General features: G+C 38.7%; 1 protein-coding gene across 1 annotated transcript in view; it reads right to left on the bottom strand.

The window, feature by feature from the left end:
* The window catches only part of LOC150080908 (glutamate receptor ionotropic, kainate 2-like), a 118921-nt gene that overhangs the window by 5017 nt on the left and 94611 nt on the right, over window positions 1–19293 (bottom strand). Inside the window, exons 6-12 of the mRNA XM_090381807.1 lie at window positions 12470–12637; window positions 12189–12341; window positions 11855–11959; window positions 6371–6478; window positions 5676–5879; window positions 2361–2722; window positions 1623–1821 (exon numbers count right to left, since the gene is read on the bottom strand). Of these exons, the coding sequence (XP_090237933.1) occupies window positions 1623–1821; window positions 2361–2722; window positions 5676–5879; window positions 6371–6478; window positions 11855–11959; window positions 12189–12341; window positions 12470–12637 (1299 nt within the window). The remainder of the gene's footprint in view (window positions 1–1622; window positions 1822–2360; window positions 2723–5675; window positions 5880–6370; window positions 6479–11854; window positions 11960–12188; window positions 12342–12469; window positions 12638–19293) is intronic.

Here is a 19293-nt window from a genome sequence, read left to right as displayed (position 1 = left end):
CCCTCTACATGCTTCAGGATTATATACTTTCCAGAATTATTCCTGGTAAAAGAAACAATTCCTTCGCTATATACTTTTTCAGGAATATTTAGATTAGGGGTGTTCTTAACCGGGAAGGCTTTTGTCCCTAGGGATGATCGGAAAAGAGTCAAGGCGAGGTGAGACAGACCTCCAAAATTGAATTTTCTGACGATGTATTTCGCATACGAGGCGATAGGGCAAAATCAGAAGGGAGGTGACTGTACAAAAATGTTAAGGATCCCTGATTTAGATCGATATTACGGCAACTCATGCCATAAGTAGTCAAAATATTTCATACGTAAATTTCGAGTATTCTTCAGTCAGCTTACCACTCGACGAACCTCCAGCAATGCCTGAGTTTGGCGCAAGGCTGCTACTGCTGTTTATGTTACTCAAGAACATAAACAGCGTCCTGTAGACAAATGCAGATCTTTAAATAATAAAATAATAATAAAAACAACGAAAAAAGAAAGATTCAAAGGTTAAGTGAAAGGCTGTTTTATACAATGAACTGAAGAGCAGCCAAACGTTCACTAGTGCCCATGTACGACCTGTAACAGAACAATCAATGAATATGCAAATTTAACGGAGAACAAGAAAAAACAAGAACTTAAACATGGCAAGTTCTCTTCATTCTAACGCAAGAAACCAAACATACAAAATGTAAATTTTTCTTGTCGACCAATAGCAGTAGTAGAAAGCTTGCCATACCAGTGGTAAGCTTAGACTTTCTCCAATTTTAATTTCCTATAGGTTTGGCCACGCTATGAAAAAAATCCCATAAAATTTCTTCACCATTCGAGATAGTATCAGTTCTCAACATAGATACATTCAGTTCTCAAGTCTTGTTTGACTCTTAACTCAACCGATTTCAATAGGAGAAATTGGTAAAGATCTGAATATATCTGCGAGATCCAGCTCTCTCGCTCTACAGATGGAAGGTAGCAAAGGACTGCTGTCCTCCTTTTCCGTACATGGTTGTAATGAGCATACCTGCAAAGTCTGTTATTCCACACACCAATAAGAACTAATTAAAATTCAGTTTTCCTGATGCTTACTATCTCTAAATAACAGAAATTGTTCACTATCACAACAGATACCCTTTAAAACGGGGGGGGGGGGCTTGCAAAAATATAAAGTAAGGCGAGTTACAGGGAAATGAAATATGGAGACTTATGTAAATGATGGAACTCTTCAATTCCTTTGTGCTATTCTATGACTATGAAAGAGACAGGTGCCTTTTGCATGGGTTTACTTCTCTCATAAGTAATACGTAGTAAACTATTACTATTTCGGTTATTGACAGTTTACTGCGTATTGCTTTCAAATAAACGGTCATCAAATTGACATCTTTTTCACATGCCTAGAACAGCAAAAAAGAATCGGAACAATTGCACATTCTGCGTAAATTCAGCGCCTTAAAACCCAACTGTTAAGGATATGTCACTGTTTATAATTCTTGTTTCTCTGAAATGAGATTTATAAACAAACTATTCGGTAGGACTGATTTAGTCTGATGTCAGTTATGCTCTCTTTCCAGAATAGAATGCTGTATAATCACAAGATATTTATTGGGCCACTCATAGTGTTTGTTATCCTACCTTAAAGAAAGCTTTAGTTGAACCACTTCCCAAGCAACCATATTTGATTTTGATTTGCTTTGCAAGGTCTTCAGCATTCTCAACTGGATAGATAACTTTCTCTACTGTCAGGAAGGCAGCAAGGTTGGCGGTGTAAGAAGAAATCATAATGAGCGTGAAAAAGTACCAGATTCCAGCTATGGTCCGAGTAGACATAGCTCTGAAAAAAAGCAGAAAAAACAATTAGTTGAATATTATGGACAGCATGAGTTATATTACAAGATAAGTGAGAAGTAGAAGTTAATAGTTATTATTCTTCTGTTCTTATATTCAAGGTCTTTCGATAACAAATAAATCAAATTAAAATGTTTCTGAAGGAATGAAACTTTTATATCGATATAATGAAACACTGAGGTTTTGCTGTCTGTTATGATTCTGATCGTTCACTAGTAATTAATAGTTAATATAAAAATCTACAGGAATATATAATTTAAAAAATTAAACATTAAAAAAAGTAAAAATTTTTAAGGGGAACTTTCTTAGACAGAATGCTCCTAAATAGATTCTGGAGTTCATATTGATGAAGGTTTAAATCTTTTTAAATGAAGAATATTTGTGTAATGATAAATGGAATACCTCATTAAGACAAACTATCTCCTGTATTGTAAATATACAGAAGTCATTATGCACAACCAAATTCTGGCTGGTTTCAAAGAAGCATAATGGCTTATTTATGTATTTAAGAACCTGCTAACTAACCTGGGAGCCAGATCCGATCCTTGCTGCATCAATGATCCAATGGTGAACCACAGACTGTTGAGGAGGCTAAAACTATTCTCCAATACTTGCTCGTCTTGGCGACACGGATGAGGATTGTCCCACTCGTAAGGGCTGAGTCTGCCCACCAAAAACAGGGTTATGCTGACTCCAATGTGGGCTCCCATGACGTATATCCACACCTCCATAGAGAAGGGAGATAAGAAAGAGAACAAGGTCGTGACTTTTGTTGTCGGTTTTTTGAACAGGATGCTGATGCCCGTGTTCATGAAAGGCATGGTAAAGTCCACGGCGTCCTCTCGAGATGAAGTTATCGTCAGGTCAACGATAGCTATATCCGCTTCCTGAAGAGATCAAATTGAAGAGGATTAAGGGCTGTACCATGGAAATTAATTCATATAAAACATGAAAGAGAACAGTTTTTCTGAATAATTGAGATCAGGCTACTTTATATAGGTTTGGTTGAAGTTTAAATGAATTATTCTGAATAATAATTCTAAATTATTCAGAAAGTGAACACCTGTTCGAAATAAAAGGAAAGATGAGCTTACGAGATTATTCTGTATATAAATGTTTCAATGGCTCGGAAAGAATTGAGGGTTCTCTCCAAAATAGTTAGCAACAAGAACAGCTGAAAACTTCAGTTCTTTTACTGTAGAAATATATGAATTGAACACTTTTGGAAATAGATGGATAAATAAATTGGATAATCAAGTGACATTGTTTAAGTACATTAAATGAATGATTTGCACATCCAAATTTGCGAGAAAGAAGATGCGTCGGAGTTTAATCATGAATAAATTGAAATTACTTAACTAAAAATACAGTAAATATGTTATGGATTAAATTTACCCTCTCAAGGGAGCATAGTGGATTTAATCGTCATCCTCCACAGTGGGCGGAAAAGGCGCGATATCTAATCCCGTCAATGACGCGAGAAATTTTTATGGACTTTTGCAAAACGTGGATGAGTTAGTCGGTTTCAGTCAAGGATAGCGTGGTTTCATTTCCGGAAACTCGGGTTTTGGGTCCAGCAGACAGGCAAATCGACAACGGAATATGCGCAATGTGCAAACACAGTACAGTATACGAAACCGTATAGCCTTAATTGCTATGCTGCTTAACACACACACACACGTTGCTGTTATAGTTTAAATTATGATGGGATTGATAATTGAGTTAGGAGTATCGTAGAATTAATCAATAGGATAGGTTTGTGGTGGGATTATTCATTGGATTAATCGCTAGTTTATAAAAGTGAGGGATATTAGCGTAAATAGCATTTAATGTAAAGGAAATAGCGTGTGTAAGTTTAAAGCAACAGAATGCTATTGAATAAGGCCGATGACAAATTTAAGAGGGTGAAAGACATCTTTTAATAAAAAAAGATACGTGCAAAAATTTTAGTGCTCTTCGTCAGAGTTGAATCGCGAAGTAATAATTATACGTTTGTGATTATTCATTTGAACTGTGGAGTGATAAGAATTTATTTATCGAATTTGATTTGGTTATAGAAAACAGAAACTGTAGACAGAAATGGCCAGCTTGAGGTTGTACTCAAGTTGCCGATTACAGATTACCTTAGCGATGCACGTGTTACAGCGGTGTAGGCAGAAATTAACTCTGGCGTTGGTTTTACACACGGTGTAATTTCTGTGAATGTAGTAGCTGAATGGTCAGGAGCGAGAGTGCAGTAGCACTTGTTCTTTCAGTGGACCGGTATTCATGCCGCTGAATACGATTAACGTTTGTATTGATGATTTATTGTAAACTCCACTGATCTGGTAGTCGTGCCGGAGTATAAACAAGAACTTTCTACATTATGAAATCCTTAATATTTTCCACACTTTGAGTTATCCCAGAATATTGAATGATAGAATGTGCCATTCCTGCACTCTTTAATTCCACAGAAGTGACTCGTCTATTTATGTTTAGCTGCTTTGACACCAGCAGTGGGCCAGGCACCTCTTATATTCACAGAGTGCCGCGACCAGCTTGTTCCAGCCAGCTCTTTCTTCAAAGCACTTATGTTGAGTGCTCCATGGCGTTCAAGACCGGTACTGGACAGGGTAATTTAGTGATGGTATTCTTTTCAAAACGAATTGTACAAGCGCAGTTTTTGTGGATTGGAATGTTATGATGCTAATACATGTAAGATTCATTTCCACAGAATTTACAAAGGACAGTTAGTAAGGGATTTTCCAAAATGTTAATCTAGGACATGCCCTGTTTTAGGCACTTAACAATCGCCCTAATCCATAGCACGACGAAAAGCATCTCATCACACGCCACTTCTAGATTTCTTTGTGAGGAGTCGTGATTTGATAGTTTTATGGGCATTCTCGAAAATTCACAATACTGCATAATATTTCTTTCGATCGTTCCACAGGTCATTCAACAACGCGAACCATACTGTTCCAAGTGACTTAACTTTCGTTGGCACTGGAGTTTTCGTTGGACTTATGAGCTGCAGATTTTCCAAATGCTTGGCCAGGAGATTCATTGGATTGATAGGCAAGCCCTCGTGGTAGCACAGTTGGTATCGTTCTCCCTATACTGGGTAGAAAAGACCTGAGTTCGAATCTTTTAGGAATTTTTATGAATGGGCTTTTTTCACAACGTAGCTGAGTCAGGGTTTCAGGAGAGGGTTGTACGGTCTTTTCTCCCCAAAACTCTGGTTTTTCGTCCAGAAAACAGCAAATCGACCATACAGCACATGTCATTTACAGAAGTATTATTTACGGTGCAATATGGCCTAAGTTGCTGATGCGCAAAAAAACCAATCAGCAACCATCGTATCGTCCGTAGTAAGTTTGTCTGCTGAGTCTCTGAATGTAGCATATGGGGAATTATGTAGATATCTCTCTCTCTCTATCTCTCTCTCTTCTCTGGTTAATATTTTCATCCTCTATGGTCGGCTGTGATGAAGTCTGCAGGGTTCGAAAGGATTACAGAAGCACACAACAACAAATCAATTAACACAACATTCAACAGTCAAGCTACTTTGAAACTCTATAAGTTGTGTCCTGAAAATAGCTCATTACTGATTTCATTATCTTGATATAACAAATTAAATTTCCCTGATTTCGATTTGATATATCTGCGCTTCCTTTACGCTTTTAAAGATGCTCCTTTTCGAACCGATTTCACTAATATCAGATGGATGATACCTAAATAGAGTGCTTTTAAGGGGATAGTGTAGATATAACAAATAAAACCAGGGGATTTTTACAAGATTAAATTAAAGAAAGCTGCACTATACTTAGTAATAACCAGAACAACTCGGTAACCTCTTACCCCTCTGATTAGTTCCCCGATCATTCCATTCCATTCTCCTTTATCGTTCTTGATTCCATAAGCTCTGTCAGCAACTTCTCTAATAATGTAATTAAAGCCAAGATGCTTGGCCAGGTGATCTATTAAATCGATACAGAAGCCCTCGTAACGTCCATTACCAGTTAGCTTATCCGCCGAGTCCTTGAGCATAGCATACGGAGAATTCTGAAAGAAGAGAAGAAAATGGAACTGATATATTTTTAATAACTCACAAAAAAAAAACAAAAAACAAAACAGAAATTAGATGTCTATAAGAAAGAAACACGTCCGTGTAAAGGGCACACTCAGTACACATTACGTGGCAGAAAGCAAAGAAGATTCGCGATCAATTTGCAGAAATGGTTACTCTATCATAAAGTATTTTAAGAAATTTCAAACACGTCATCTGGTATCAAGACGAAGGAAAAGCAATTAAAGGAAAAACTTCGACACAACCATCAGGGTGATGGTGCTGCATTACAAATAAATAACAATTATATGTCTCTCCGAAGGGGAAAGGCTGATTAAGATGATAACTTGAAAAATGAGCATTATGAAAAGCCGACCTTTTTCTACAAAACACAGACCGCAGCAATGTCTATTTTTGTATAAAAGGAATGAAAATTACGCTTTTTTTTATTAGTCAAAAGGCAAAATTTGAGAATAAAACTACTTACCAGATATGTTGTTACTATAAGAGTTTTGTTCTGCAGCAGAAGAGAATCGTAATCATTGGACATGTTTCTGGTGATGTTGATACCTTTGCCTGGGATCCAAGTTCCGATCTGCGTATAAGAAAACATAGAATGAGGAAATGATGCACTTCAGACTGTCGTTATTGGCACACTTTCCAAAATGGGAGGAGGGCATATGAGATCGCCATGTTTGTATGTCTGTATGCTTTCTTGTGTTTACAAATCAAATCAAGTTATTACTTTAACGGTTCAAAGTCCTCAGTTCGAATCCTGTCTCGACGGATTTGAACTTAGTGCATAAATGGAGGAACATTTATGCACTTTTTTTTTAGACCTCAGCAGAGTCTGTCCATCTCGGGTCATCGGATTTTTCGTTCAAAAAAACAGGGAAACCGACTACAGAATGTGAAACCTTCAAATAAGCTATTCCTTGGGATCGGAGAGACTTCGCAATGCTGCAATCTTCCGATCCAAAAGAAGCATATTGGCTCTTTTCTTTAGCACCAAGTCAATCTAATCCAACTTCCACTACTACCACAAAAGTATTGCAACAAACAGGCCTTATTTCATTCCAGTAAATTCTCAGAATATGCTTTGTTCTAAATTTCTGAAGAAGTGGAGATTATTTACGATGCCGTCCTCAAATGGCGTTTGAAATTCAGCTCGTACATTTTGGTCTGAAAACTTCATCTAATTCAAGCGCTCGTTGGTAGCACAGTTAATAGATCGCCGTCATCCCCACACCGGGTGGACAAGATCAGAGTTCGTGTCCTGTCGACGTCAGGAATTTTTATGGATTTTTTCACAACGTGGCTGAGTTAGTCGGTCTCAGGCGAGAGTAGCATGGATTTTTCTCCCGGAAACTTGGGTTTTTCGTCCAGCAAACAGAAAATCGCTCAGAGGACACGCATTTTTCAGACAGTATATACGTAGCAATATGGCCTTAGTCGCTGATACTCCTAAAACCCTCCAACAACAACATCTAATTCAAATATGCGATATCATTCCTTCTTCCTCTTCACAACTTTAGTGCACCCTATAGCGCTTACAGCAAGTCCTCTTCTGAACTTCAGTTAATGCATGTATAATCCGTTTCACGGGGACATTCCTCATTCTCTAATCATGCTTCAAGATGCAAAAGACAAGTGTTTTCGTTATGCCAGACTTCCTCGATAACTCCTCACAGGCTAACCATTTGTTCCTACCCCTTGTAGACAATGATTGATCAGCACCACTGACACCTCATTATGCACAGAAAACGGACATCCTCTGATTCAAGTCTTTGACGTGCTCCCACCAATTTAAAATGAAACGAAGCGCCACTAATGTCGCGCTGCTGCATTTCCCAGCTTTCTCACCAATTCACTGTAATATTTTCTGCATTCTTTCCACTTAACACTGCGATTTTAATGAAAAAAAAAAAAAAGACATCTTTTGGAAATGAATTCAAAATAATGTTTTAAAAGTCAATTAAAGAGTTTTAAATTCTTTACACACAGTAAAGCTTCTATGCTAAATTAGCTTCCGCAAGAGGAAATGATGCCCTTCAGATCCCCAATGTCTTACCAAATAGTAAGTCTCAGGAGTACATGTTCTTACAGCACAGTTTGATAGGCTTCTTGTAGCTGTTGATGAATTTCATCAACTATGCTCGATTGTGATGCGCATTAGCGACTATTCGTGTTCCACTGCAATCTTTCTCGCTGAACGAACACCAGCTCATCTCCTCACCTCGGTTTTACGTGACATGACGAGACACCTAACTTGTATAGCTCATCTGTGTCTCTTGTTTACGGAAAGGTGCAATGGACTAAGAAAACAGGGGTTCCCGGCATATTTTTTTGGAGGATAGTTTATTTTCCCAGGAAGAGATTTAATCATATCGATAAACTGTGAAAACTAAATATCAGAGCATAATCAAAGCTATAATCTAGCTGAGAATTTTATCTTATATGAATATAAAAGGGGGTCGTTTAATGAACAGATTTTTGGAATAAATAACTCATAAACCCATTGAGAAATCGGTTGTATTGAGTCATCAGCGAGGTACATCCTTAACGCAGAGCTCTGTAGTTGTTGATAAAATCAATGCGTGACGATCTCCATCTCATCGAGTAAAAGAAACGACCCTTGAACGTCTTCTTCAGAGGTCATAAGTGTACATTGCGTAAGCTTGATGATGCGGCATTCTTCGCTAGCTTCAAATTAATTTTTTTAACCGTCGCGTGTTATAACTGCACAAATGTGTGTTTATGGGCCGTATTGCATCTGGCTGAAATACTCGGAAGAGCTCACAACAGAAAAACCTGCTCCCGCCTCATGAGATCGGTTACCATTGAAGTTTAGAGCCTGGAAGTAAAGAATATACGAGGTTTCGCGGAGTAAACTTCCATGGTTGCGCGATTCGAAGAAAACTTCCAGTTGGGTAACACTATGTCATGATCTAAGTCAACTAGCCGCTTTGCATTTATAGCCAACTGTAACTGCTCATTGTCTCGCCGTAATGATGGGCATTATGTGGGGTACGTTGGGGCAATAAGACTACCAGTAGTAGTTTCGTGTCGATAAAAAATTTTAACATCATTTTACCTTCGCTGAACATGGTGCCATTGATGTTTGGTTTCTGCGTCATAGTGGTGGCATTATAATTCATATTGTCGTCTACAAATCGACCAGGAAATAGTTACCCCCTCCCCTCAGTGAGAGCGTTCCGGATGAAGTATCTAGGCTTTGTTCCACGAAAAGACCTATCATTAGTGAGGGCTGTTCTTCATTCAAACATTTCTCCATCCACTTAGCATACAGTTTCTGATAACAAAGTCGGTCACGGATTACAATGTAGACCCCCCACCTAAATTTAAATTTCAGGTTGCTGATCTTCTCTTGCACTGTTACACGATGATTGGCCTGCACCAGCTTATTCACTTGGCCAACGGATTTTTCATTAATAGTCTTGTGTGCTTGACCCAGACGTGAAGGGTCCTAAATAGATCATCTCCCTTTAAGAACTTCACAATGCTTTCAGAACTAGAGCCACCATTACCACCTTGCATTCAGTATCTTACACAGTATATTTACACATCTGTGTAGAGGACGTTCACGCGTCCAGTTTATACCAAAATTTTGTGTTTCATTTGAATAACTGGCTACTTTACTAGGTACGCATACCTAATAGTATTGGCATGGACTCAACGAGGTGTCGAAAGTGTGCCACAGGGATGCTTCTCCATGTTGTCTCAAATTAGGTGGTTACGGATGTCTATTCCGAAGAGCTCGTTCCATCTCATCCCACGACTGCTCAATTGGATTAAGGTCTGGTGTCTGTAGACTGAATTCACTCTCGTGTTCATTCAGGACCATGAGAGTGTTACAATTCTGGCCTTGTGACATGGTGCATTATACTTTGGAAGATTCGTAGATATACTGCAACTATTGAAGGGATGTACCTGGTTATTTAGTTATTGGGACAGTCTCGATAGTGGTGGTCGCGACACAGTCGTACGTGAAAAACTTAAGCAGGGTTGCAGTGTGCGAGATACTCATAAGTGGCATGTGGTGTCGACTACTACGTTGCGTTCAAAGTCACTTAAATCTTTCGTCTTGTTCATTCTCTCACCGAATTGCCCACTCACAGCATCCTTATGTAACTGCCAACCTGCTTTATATCACATTACACTCGCTTTCACTCCATTTAGCGAAAAGGGTAGGTATGAGCTCTTCTGTACAGCAAAAACTAAATGAACTAAATGAACAGAATTTTCTGAAGAGAGAGGCTAAAGCAGTTAAAGGGGAACTACATCATTAAGTTTAAATCATCGTGTAGCGCTAAAAAAAATCAGATTATTTTGATCAAGGGGAGGGCTATAACCCCATTTAGTTCCTACCTGGACTGGCTCTGGGTGGACAAAAGCTAATGTATAAATGAAAAAAACGCCGATAACGTTTATCATTATTTTTCGAACGAAATGCAGTATGGAAGTTTATTATGTTTAAGATGCAAGAGTACCGTGTATCAGCTTATGAGTAAACCGCATCATTCCTGAAATATGTAAATATTTCAGGAATGACGCGGCTACATCAAATAAACTAGCACAGGAGGCTGTAGACCTTAACAGAAGATATGTTTACTCCTGACATCTAGGAGTAAACACAATGGACTCTCCTCTTATTTACGAAAGTGCTCGGGAATTTGATGGTGTTGCAGCCGCTCTCCCATCAGAGGGCACTTCGTGACTCATGTTAAATTAGGAAAAGTGGTTTACAACTAAATAAAAGTCAACTAAATTTTTCTTCTCTAGGGCATCCAGTACATTATTAACAGGATTCAGTTGTGGAGGCCGCAGTGTATTCGAGAAAAATCCACTGTATTTCCAGAAAAATCTTCATTCTGAAGACAGCCTACCATTTGTGCTCGAAGAGGTGCAGATCTGATCATGTACAGCACATTATGCTTGCCATCACACCACTTTCTCGCAAATATTCCTTTCTCTTAAGCAAATGAGTTAATTTTGGGTCTCTCTACCTCTAATTCCCCCTATTTTATCTCTGATTCCCTACCAGGGGATTTGTCGAAAATCGAATTGCACACTAAATCAGTGAGCAGTACATAAAACCATGGTTCTTATTTTCGAATGGACATGTTCACGATGCCGGTTCAAATTAATTCTTCTCTGCAATTTGTGGAAAGGGAGATGATACCATGGGTCAGTTTGCATGCGGACATTTTTCAACTGCAAGATACAAAATACTGTTCCGCGGGAATATTCCTTCCTGAAGTGGCTTCCAACGCTGAAGATACATGATGTACTGTCATTTCTTCTGGTATTTAGAGCCATATCATCCATTTACTAGTGTTGTGACTCTTAGTCAATCTCACAGCTGCTCTGGATACTTCTCCTGTCTTATGGAATTTTTTCTCTATTAGCATATTGAATTTAGGTTGTCCTTTCGAACTCGTGTTATTTCCGTTTATTACTGCTCTACTTCTATCTTGCCGACCGCTTTCTATTGCAGTGAGCCATTCGTATAGCCTCTATTGGACCACCATGAAGTACTCAATCGAAACGAGTGAAAAATTTGGTGCTTAAAACTACCCGTATTACGAAAGTTCGGCCTTTTCAACAACCAGAACAAAAAACGACCAAAGAAATTTATGCAATTTATAGACACAATATACTAATGATTCATGACTCGGTTTGTCAAAATGAAGTAAAAAAAAAACAAACAAACAAACAGAAAGTTTATTAGTTTTCATTGGTATATCGGTTACTTGATATATGTACGCAATTTCAGTTCAATTTACAACGGATAAGTGTGGAAAGTCAGCTATATTTTAACTTTGGTCCCCAGGGTATTCACAATGCTAACAACATCATCAGTTTCAAGCGTTACACTTTTAAAATAAATATATATTCTTACCATTTTATAATTTATCTCTCTATTTCTATGTCATTTGCAAAAACTTACCTTCTGGAGGCCTTCAGTCGTCAGATACAGCAAATCTAAAACAAATTCTGATCGGAATCCCTGCTCATCAAACTTAACTTTTCCAGTTAGGCCTTGAATGCTACTCTATGTAAATAAAGAGGCAAAGGATATAATTTCTTACGTTATATAATTAAAACATTTCTTTTTTAACTAATATTCATTTAGCTTCTCTGCAACCTTAGAAAAAAAAGATGGATTTTTATAGCTCGAGTAACTTTAAAAGAAATTATAAGAGGTTATTAAAATTAAGACTAACTAAAAGCAGGAATGAGGTATTTTGATGTAACATAAAAAATAAAGTTATTTCACCTACGGGTTTCATATAATTAATAATACTGCTTCCATCTAGACCACGAATCCCACTTTCGCATGAAACGGGAGGGAAATCAACGGCCTTGCTTGTATCCAGGTCTTGAAGAGCTTGGGCAAAGAGTTTCACGGCGTCGTATATGAGAGCTGTCTCTGTCTGTGGAGAAATAATACTTCGATCAGAATATTTTGCATTATTAGTTGGGAAACCAAATACCATAATGAATTTGCAACGTAAAACCTGACTGAAATTTTCAAACGAATGTTTTTTGTCATTTAACTCACCCTTACGGTACGAATAGAAGAATCTCCTCTACGTTGTGGTTTCAGTAGCCTTGTATTCAACTCTACTAGTAAGCTCTGTAGTTCACCGCTACTCTCATCTACCAGACGAAATCCAGTGATATTCGTTTTACCATACTTGAAGTCTTCCATGTCGACTGTGTGAATGTCCTACATATATAAGCTTTTAAGTACACTGCACTGGTGGAAATGTTAGTTTTAGTACAAAAAATCAATCCAACTATTGTAATGTAAAAGATTTACAATGAACTTTTGGTTCATTATAATTCTACTCAGCTTTGTGAGATGTTATTTCAGAATATTGCCTTAAACTATTCAGTCTGTGATAGTTGAGAGCTCTACGATTACCTGAAGTTGATCGCTGCCAATCTTTAGGGTCTTTAAACTTCGTAAACCACTTGGATCCATAATTAGTTTTAATGGAACAATGATAACAAAATATCCAGTCACAATGGAATATCGGATTCGTAATACTGATCTCCTTTCTTGTACAAATATATTTTTGTGGACAGTGACAGCAGACTCTTTTATTTCGTTCTTAATTTAAAAGTCTATGGACTACTTACATGTGGGTAATATCGTACGATGTACTAAATACTGGCTTGGCTATGAGTTTCTCCAATTAGAGAAACTAACAGAGTACAAAGATTTATCATAAACCTATAATGATTTCGATAGTCATTATAGCATTTAATCAATGCTTTTGCTGATGGTTTATCGCTCTCTTCTCCTCTCTTTGTAGGTGAAATCAAATCAAAACGTACCTTAAAAGATCGTTTAGAAAACGCGACTATCCCGCTTGCATAATTAACAACGTAATTAATACTGTACAACAGCATTATTATGGACTTTAAATAGAAACAAGGGGGCATTAGAAACTACAGTGATGAATGGATTTCCTTCCAACGCATTAAACAGTTTCAGAGAAAACTGCAGGCTGTACTCTTCCATACAAATTACTCTTTAGCGGTAATAGTAAGCGTAGTCATCTTAACAGAAACACGATGTATTACAACGTGGCTGTTTATACTTCCAGATAGTCATGGGTAAAGAGAGTTGTGGTATTCACATAACAGCGCCCAGTTAACAATGGTTCCCTGTGTGTGGGTGTGTGTGTGCGCGGTAGCGGATATCAGTTAGAATCAGGCCAGACTCGTGAAAGTACATCTAGTGAATATTAACAGGACTCCTGGCCTTGATTTACTGGAAAACAACGAAATATTGAAACTGTTAGAGTTATATCCAACAGTATTATTAAATTTTTATAATAAGTGTTTGTTGGAAGGAGTTTTCCCAGCGTTTTGGAAAAACGCACTACTCAAACTTTTATGGAAACCAGACAAGAGCTTGTCTAACCCACGAAGTAACTGGCCAATTTCCCTTTTGCCCAATTTGGGTAAATTATTTGAAAGTTTACAAGAAATTTATAAATATGGGGTGTCCACAGGGGTCAGTGTTTAGGACCGTTATTTTCGAATCTCGTGCTTGACCTGTGGTTACAGGTGTCATTTGTGAATTGCCACAAAGTTGCATTTGCAGTTGACTAAGTAATTGGAGACTAAGTAGATGACTAGGTAATTTGGTAAGGCGATAGCCATCGGGAAAAAACAGCAATGTTGGATCATCTGATAGTTACGACATAAGTGATTCAGATGGGGCGAAAGTTTTTGAGATCAGGGACAACCTACCATTCCGACCCTGGTTGGAAACCATACACCATCAAAATTGGGTTTTGGGGACGCAATGTGTTAAATGTTTGCAGTACATCGGTTGGGGATGTCTGGTCTATGTAGTTGATTAGGGTTAGTCCTATGCTTCATGAATTAAAAGCCAGAACAGGTCAAGCAACGTTTAATGGTCATGTTAATGGTCATATTGAACATTTGCTTTAACCATGGCCCTAAACATGACCGTAACGACCATTTGTTCCTTATATGGCTGTACCTGGAAGAAACGTAAATAGATTCATTTTACTGTTTTTTAAAGTTGTTATAATTTTGGTCTATAATGTGTATACATATATTTTTAATATATTCAAGAACATGCTTCGGTAATTTTATTTATAACTGTGTAATAAGTCTATAATTTTGAGGCTGCTTTTTTTTTTTAGTATTTTTAGGTTTTATTCTAGATATCTACTATTGTTTTAGTAATTAACAAAGTAATTATTGGGCAAAAGTAGTAGCTGCTCTTTATTTTTAACTGTGTCGGGTCTCTCAAATTTTAACATCCGTTCCTTAATTAGTTTTCTTTTAATTTTATGCTTATTCGACTGCAGAATGATAATTCATAAAATATTCTTTTTTTTTTTCATTTTCACAGCTCATTAGATTTTTATTACCTGTTTGCGTTTTACATAACAATTATCAAACTGATGGGTTAGTTGTTTACCACGATTCTTCCTCCTTTACAATGGAAATTCTTTCCATCAGATCACTAATCTTTGATGTTTATTTGTTTTGCTTTTTTATAAAAGCAACTAAGGCAGTGAGGCGTCAGTGTATTGTTGTCTAAATCGTATCTGTTCTAGGGACAAAAACTGTGTGCGACCATTGCACAAGATCAACTAACTCTGCGTCAACTAACTCCCTTTTTGAGAGTATTGGAACCCAGCTTTTTCACATGGTGTGGAATGAGTAATCAACTGCCAAGGATCTTCAAGGATAGCAGCTGAGAGAACTAGAACTGAATTGTGCTTTAAATGAATTTAACTGGATAATTTTGAAATTTTATGTTGAAGGTGTGCAATGGTGACGAGAGAGGAAATTGGAATGCCACCTGTAATCGGCTGGCAACAAGGTTAACAGCACTTTGGAATCTGCACAAAGGTTGATTTTTTTCTACTCATCAAGAAGACATGAAATCATGGAAATCAGGACCGGAGTAACTTTAAGCAGTCTTGAATACGCATGTGATGTTTTCTCTTGGCACGATGAATCGTCTTTTGGGTCATCAGAGGAATGGACATGCGTAAATAAGATATAACTTGCTTATATAAGTGTCAGAAAAGTTTTAGAACTGTTTTTTTTTTTAACGATACTACTAGTGCCATACATTGGCCACTGTTGAAACTATTCATTATCAAGTCTGAACTGGCTCTGTGCCAAGTTTCATCAGTGTGTGTGTGTGTGTACAAAGGCGTTCTACTGGAAAGTCGTATTTAATTTGGCGCTGTAAAATCACGTTTTCATGGATCCAAGCACCGAGCAAAGAGTGGCAATAAAATTTTCTTTTAAAGCAGGAAAAATTGTAATTGAAACAGTTGCAATGGTGAGTGCAGCTTATGGACATAGTGGCATAGTGTTCTGTGGAAGGCGCCACCGGTGGTTTCCCATATCTGCGCCATGGTACTTTGTGAAGAATTACAGAATCTCTGTAAAAGCCAGAAAAAGTGTAATGTCTGGTTTGTGACAGAGTAGTGCTATGTTCTGTTGTTCTGTCTCTGGCTGCTTGGCCGCAGGGCCCCTAGGGGAACCCCACCAGCCACCACCACTGGGAGGTGAGCCAGGCTGCCGATTATACTCTGGCTGGCCTCCGTCAGGATTGCCTGAGCTTCCTAACGAAGACCAAGTTTAAAAAAAAAAGGAGTGCAAGAAAAGAGGAGTATAGAAGAGGAGAGGATTGAAAGGGGAATGAATTTGTGTGGATTGACTGGAGAGAGTTAATCTATCCTAGTTTAGGCGAAGTAAGGGAAAGGGTGAGGGTTTAAAAGTCAGAGGGGACAGGCACCCCTGTAATTGTCAATGGCACGGTAGTTATAGATCCCACATTGCGGTGAGTGCCAGTGATCCCGCACCTAGATCGGTGCCAGCAGTATATCCTACCCAGCTTATGGACATGAAGCAATACCACGATCCAAGATTTTTCGCTGGTATGGTCGGCTCCGTGAAGCTAGGGGGAGATGTTCAGGACGATGCGCGGAGTGGTTGCTAGTCCCAGTTTTGTCCGGATTCGACCGTCGAAAACGTTGGCAGCTGTTACTGGAAGATCGTCGCTTGCTCTTCCGAATGATAGTAGACCAGCTTCACATCAGCAAGGATACCGTGCGCTTGATTGTTGTCGAAGATTTAAAAAAAAAAAGGAAAGTGTGATCGAACTCCGTATCACATGATGGCGGAACAGAAGTTGCTGCGTGTCGACATTTGATTGAGATGGCAGATATTGATCCAGACTTTTTTTTTAAGATCATAACTGGTGATGAACCAGAATGCTTTGCGTACGAACCCGAAACAAAAAGACATCCGTATGAGAAAAAACATCTGTATGAGGTGGAGAAAATTCTCCGAAGTCGAAGAAGCTCCGGTTCCAAAACACTCAAAGCAAAGCGAAAGAATTGGCACGTTAGTCCAGACGCAACCGAGTCAGGTGAGTGGTTACATCTTCACAACAATGCACCTTCACACAACGCGACCGTCGTCAAGCAATTTTTTTGCACGGAAGGGCGTTACAGTTTTTTTTGAGAACCCCTAATCACCAAAGGTATTAGAACCTATATTACTTAGTACTGCGCATGGATTTAAGGTTGAGATGATGAAAGAAGATACTTGTTGATATGAGACTGAATTTCTTTAGATTACAATTTTCAGGAAATACGTAGAAAGGGAGGTTCTTCTAGAAAAAAGGAAGTTGAATGAATAAATGAGGAAGAAGAAAAGTTGGTTCAGTGAGTTTGAAGTTGGACAGTAAAAGAACGTTGACTGGTGCAGCACGAGTTCGGGCTGGTTTGGAAGAGAGGGAGGGAATTACAGAAGCCAATTCGGAAAAACAATGCCCATGGAAGTATCTACAGAAAAGGCATACAGCAGAAACAGAACAACAAGACAGAGTGGAGAGACTTTGTTGGAGATGAGGCATTAATTAACCTAACTGCCCTCTTCTGAATGGAATCTAGAGGCCTGAGAGAGGTTTTGGAGGCACTGGCGTAGATGGGAACAATATTCCATGGTAGGGCGTATTTGCGATTTGTACAGAGTGAGCAGCTGTTTGAAAGAGAAGTAACGCCGAGAGCGAAAGAGAAAACCAAGTTTTTTAGATGCAGAGGAAGCAATGTTTGTAATGTGCTTGTGCCGAGAGAGAGAGAGAGAGAGAGAGAGAGAGAGAGAGGGTAATGCCCAATAGAGATATATCATCTTGCCTAGAAATCAGTGTCACCAAAGATAAGCATATGAGCAGAACAATCCTTTTTACGAGATATAAGACAAGACTGAGTTTTAGAAGGATTGAAATCTTTGCTTCACTGGAGAATTACTCGGCGATCAGCATTTAAGGAATTCGTAGTGGATATTCGAGAAGTTGAAACTGTTTGTGCAGGACAAGGTTTCTCGAACTGAAACTGGAAAGCGAAATGCAATGTGCCATCATCAGCAAAAATATGGTTAAGTTTCTGGTCAATGGAAGAACGTCACTAATATACGAGGGGTGATCATTTAATCCGCGGTCTGGTGCAAGATTTTATGTTTACCGCAAAAACTTTCCATTACTGTCGCTAGTGGCGCTCTCCCTGATCGCTACTGAGCAGATTCCATGTGCGCATGCCAATACTTGTCGAGCTAGTGTTGCGTGAAGAATGTTTTATTTTAGCCATGTGTCACTGGCGATCGTTTCCAAGCAAGTACCATGTCGGACATACAGATTGAACAGCGATATGTGATTCATTTTTTGTGCCAGACGGGGCTTAAATGCATCGGAAACCTTAAGGAGATGAATGAAGCATATAGTAATGAGTGTCTTGGTTGGACGGCCATATTCCGGTGTGACCGAATGAAGTGGTTTCTCCCTCAAGACAATGCCATGCTTCATAAGGCTAATATTGTGCAAGTAGTGATTACTGCTATAGGTGCTGAGGTTCTGCCACATCCCCCTTATTCACCGACTCAGCCCGTATGATTTCTTCCTGTTTCCACGTCTGAAGAAACCTCTGAAAGGCAAGCGTTTTCGCGTCCGTCACAACGATGCTCGCAGAGCCACAACGGAAGCACTTCGCAGTCTTTCGAAAAATGGCTGGCAAAAAGAAGCATTTAATACGTGGGTAAAATGATGATGAACGTATGTAAAGTTCAAGGAAGATTATTTCGAGAAGGAGAAATCAACAAACGATTCAGATGATGGCATTTAAGATGGGGTGTTGCACCAGTCCGCCATAAACGATAACCCCTCGTACAAGAGGAAAAGAGTGAGGAGAAATCTTGAGGAACAGCAGCATTAATGGAGAAGTTAGAAGACGGAGAGCCGTCTATCATTACTCGCAGTGAACGGTCATTGAGAAAACTGGATACCCAATTACAAAAAAACAGTTGGAAAACCACAAGATAGAAACTTACTTAGAGGACCTTTATGCTAAACACGATCAAAAGCCTTTGAAATGTCAAGAGCAACTGCTTAAGTTTCACTAAACTTTTCTGAATAATATCACCAGTTGATTGATAATGATGGAATCCATGTAATTTGATCAAATGACGGAATCCATCATTTGATCAGATGGAAGGTTTCTAGATAGGTTAAGAACTGGCGGTTAATTGATTTCTCCATTACTTTTGAAAGAGTAAAAGTAAGTGCAATGGGACGATAATGGGATGGGAGGGATTTGTCACCCCCTTTGGAATACGAAAGTGAGAAAAGGCGACACAGAACAGGAGTAAGTTCTGGAGCACAGATTTTAAGAACAAATGGAGAAATAACATCACAACCTGGAGCTGTTGCTCAGCATCAAGATTGTTCAAAATCCTTCTGCCATCCTCTTGACGGAAGAATACAGGAGGCATTGAATGGAGTGCACTGGAAATGGTGGGAGGTGGTTTATCAAGATC

Source organism: Mastigoproctus giganteus, chromosome 9 (assembly GCF_048544385.1).
Source record: "Mastigoproctus giganteus isolate SK-2022 chromosome 9, ASM4854438v1, whole genome shotgun sequence".
Lineage (NCBI taxonomy): Eukaryota > Metazoa > Arthropoda > Arachnida > Uropygi > Thelyphonidae > Mastigoproctus > Mastigoproctus giganteus.
This window is presented reverse-complemented; position numbering and strand designations above follow the sequence as displayed.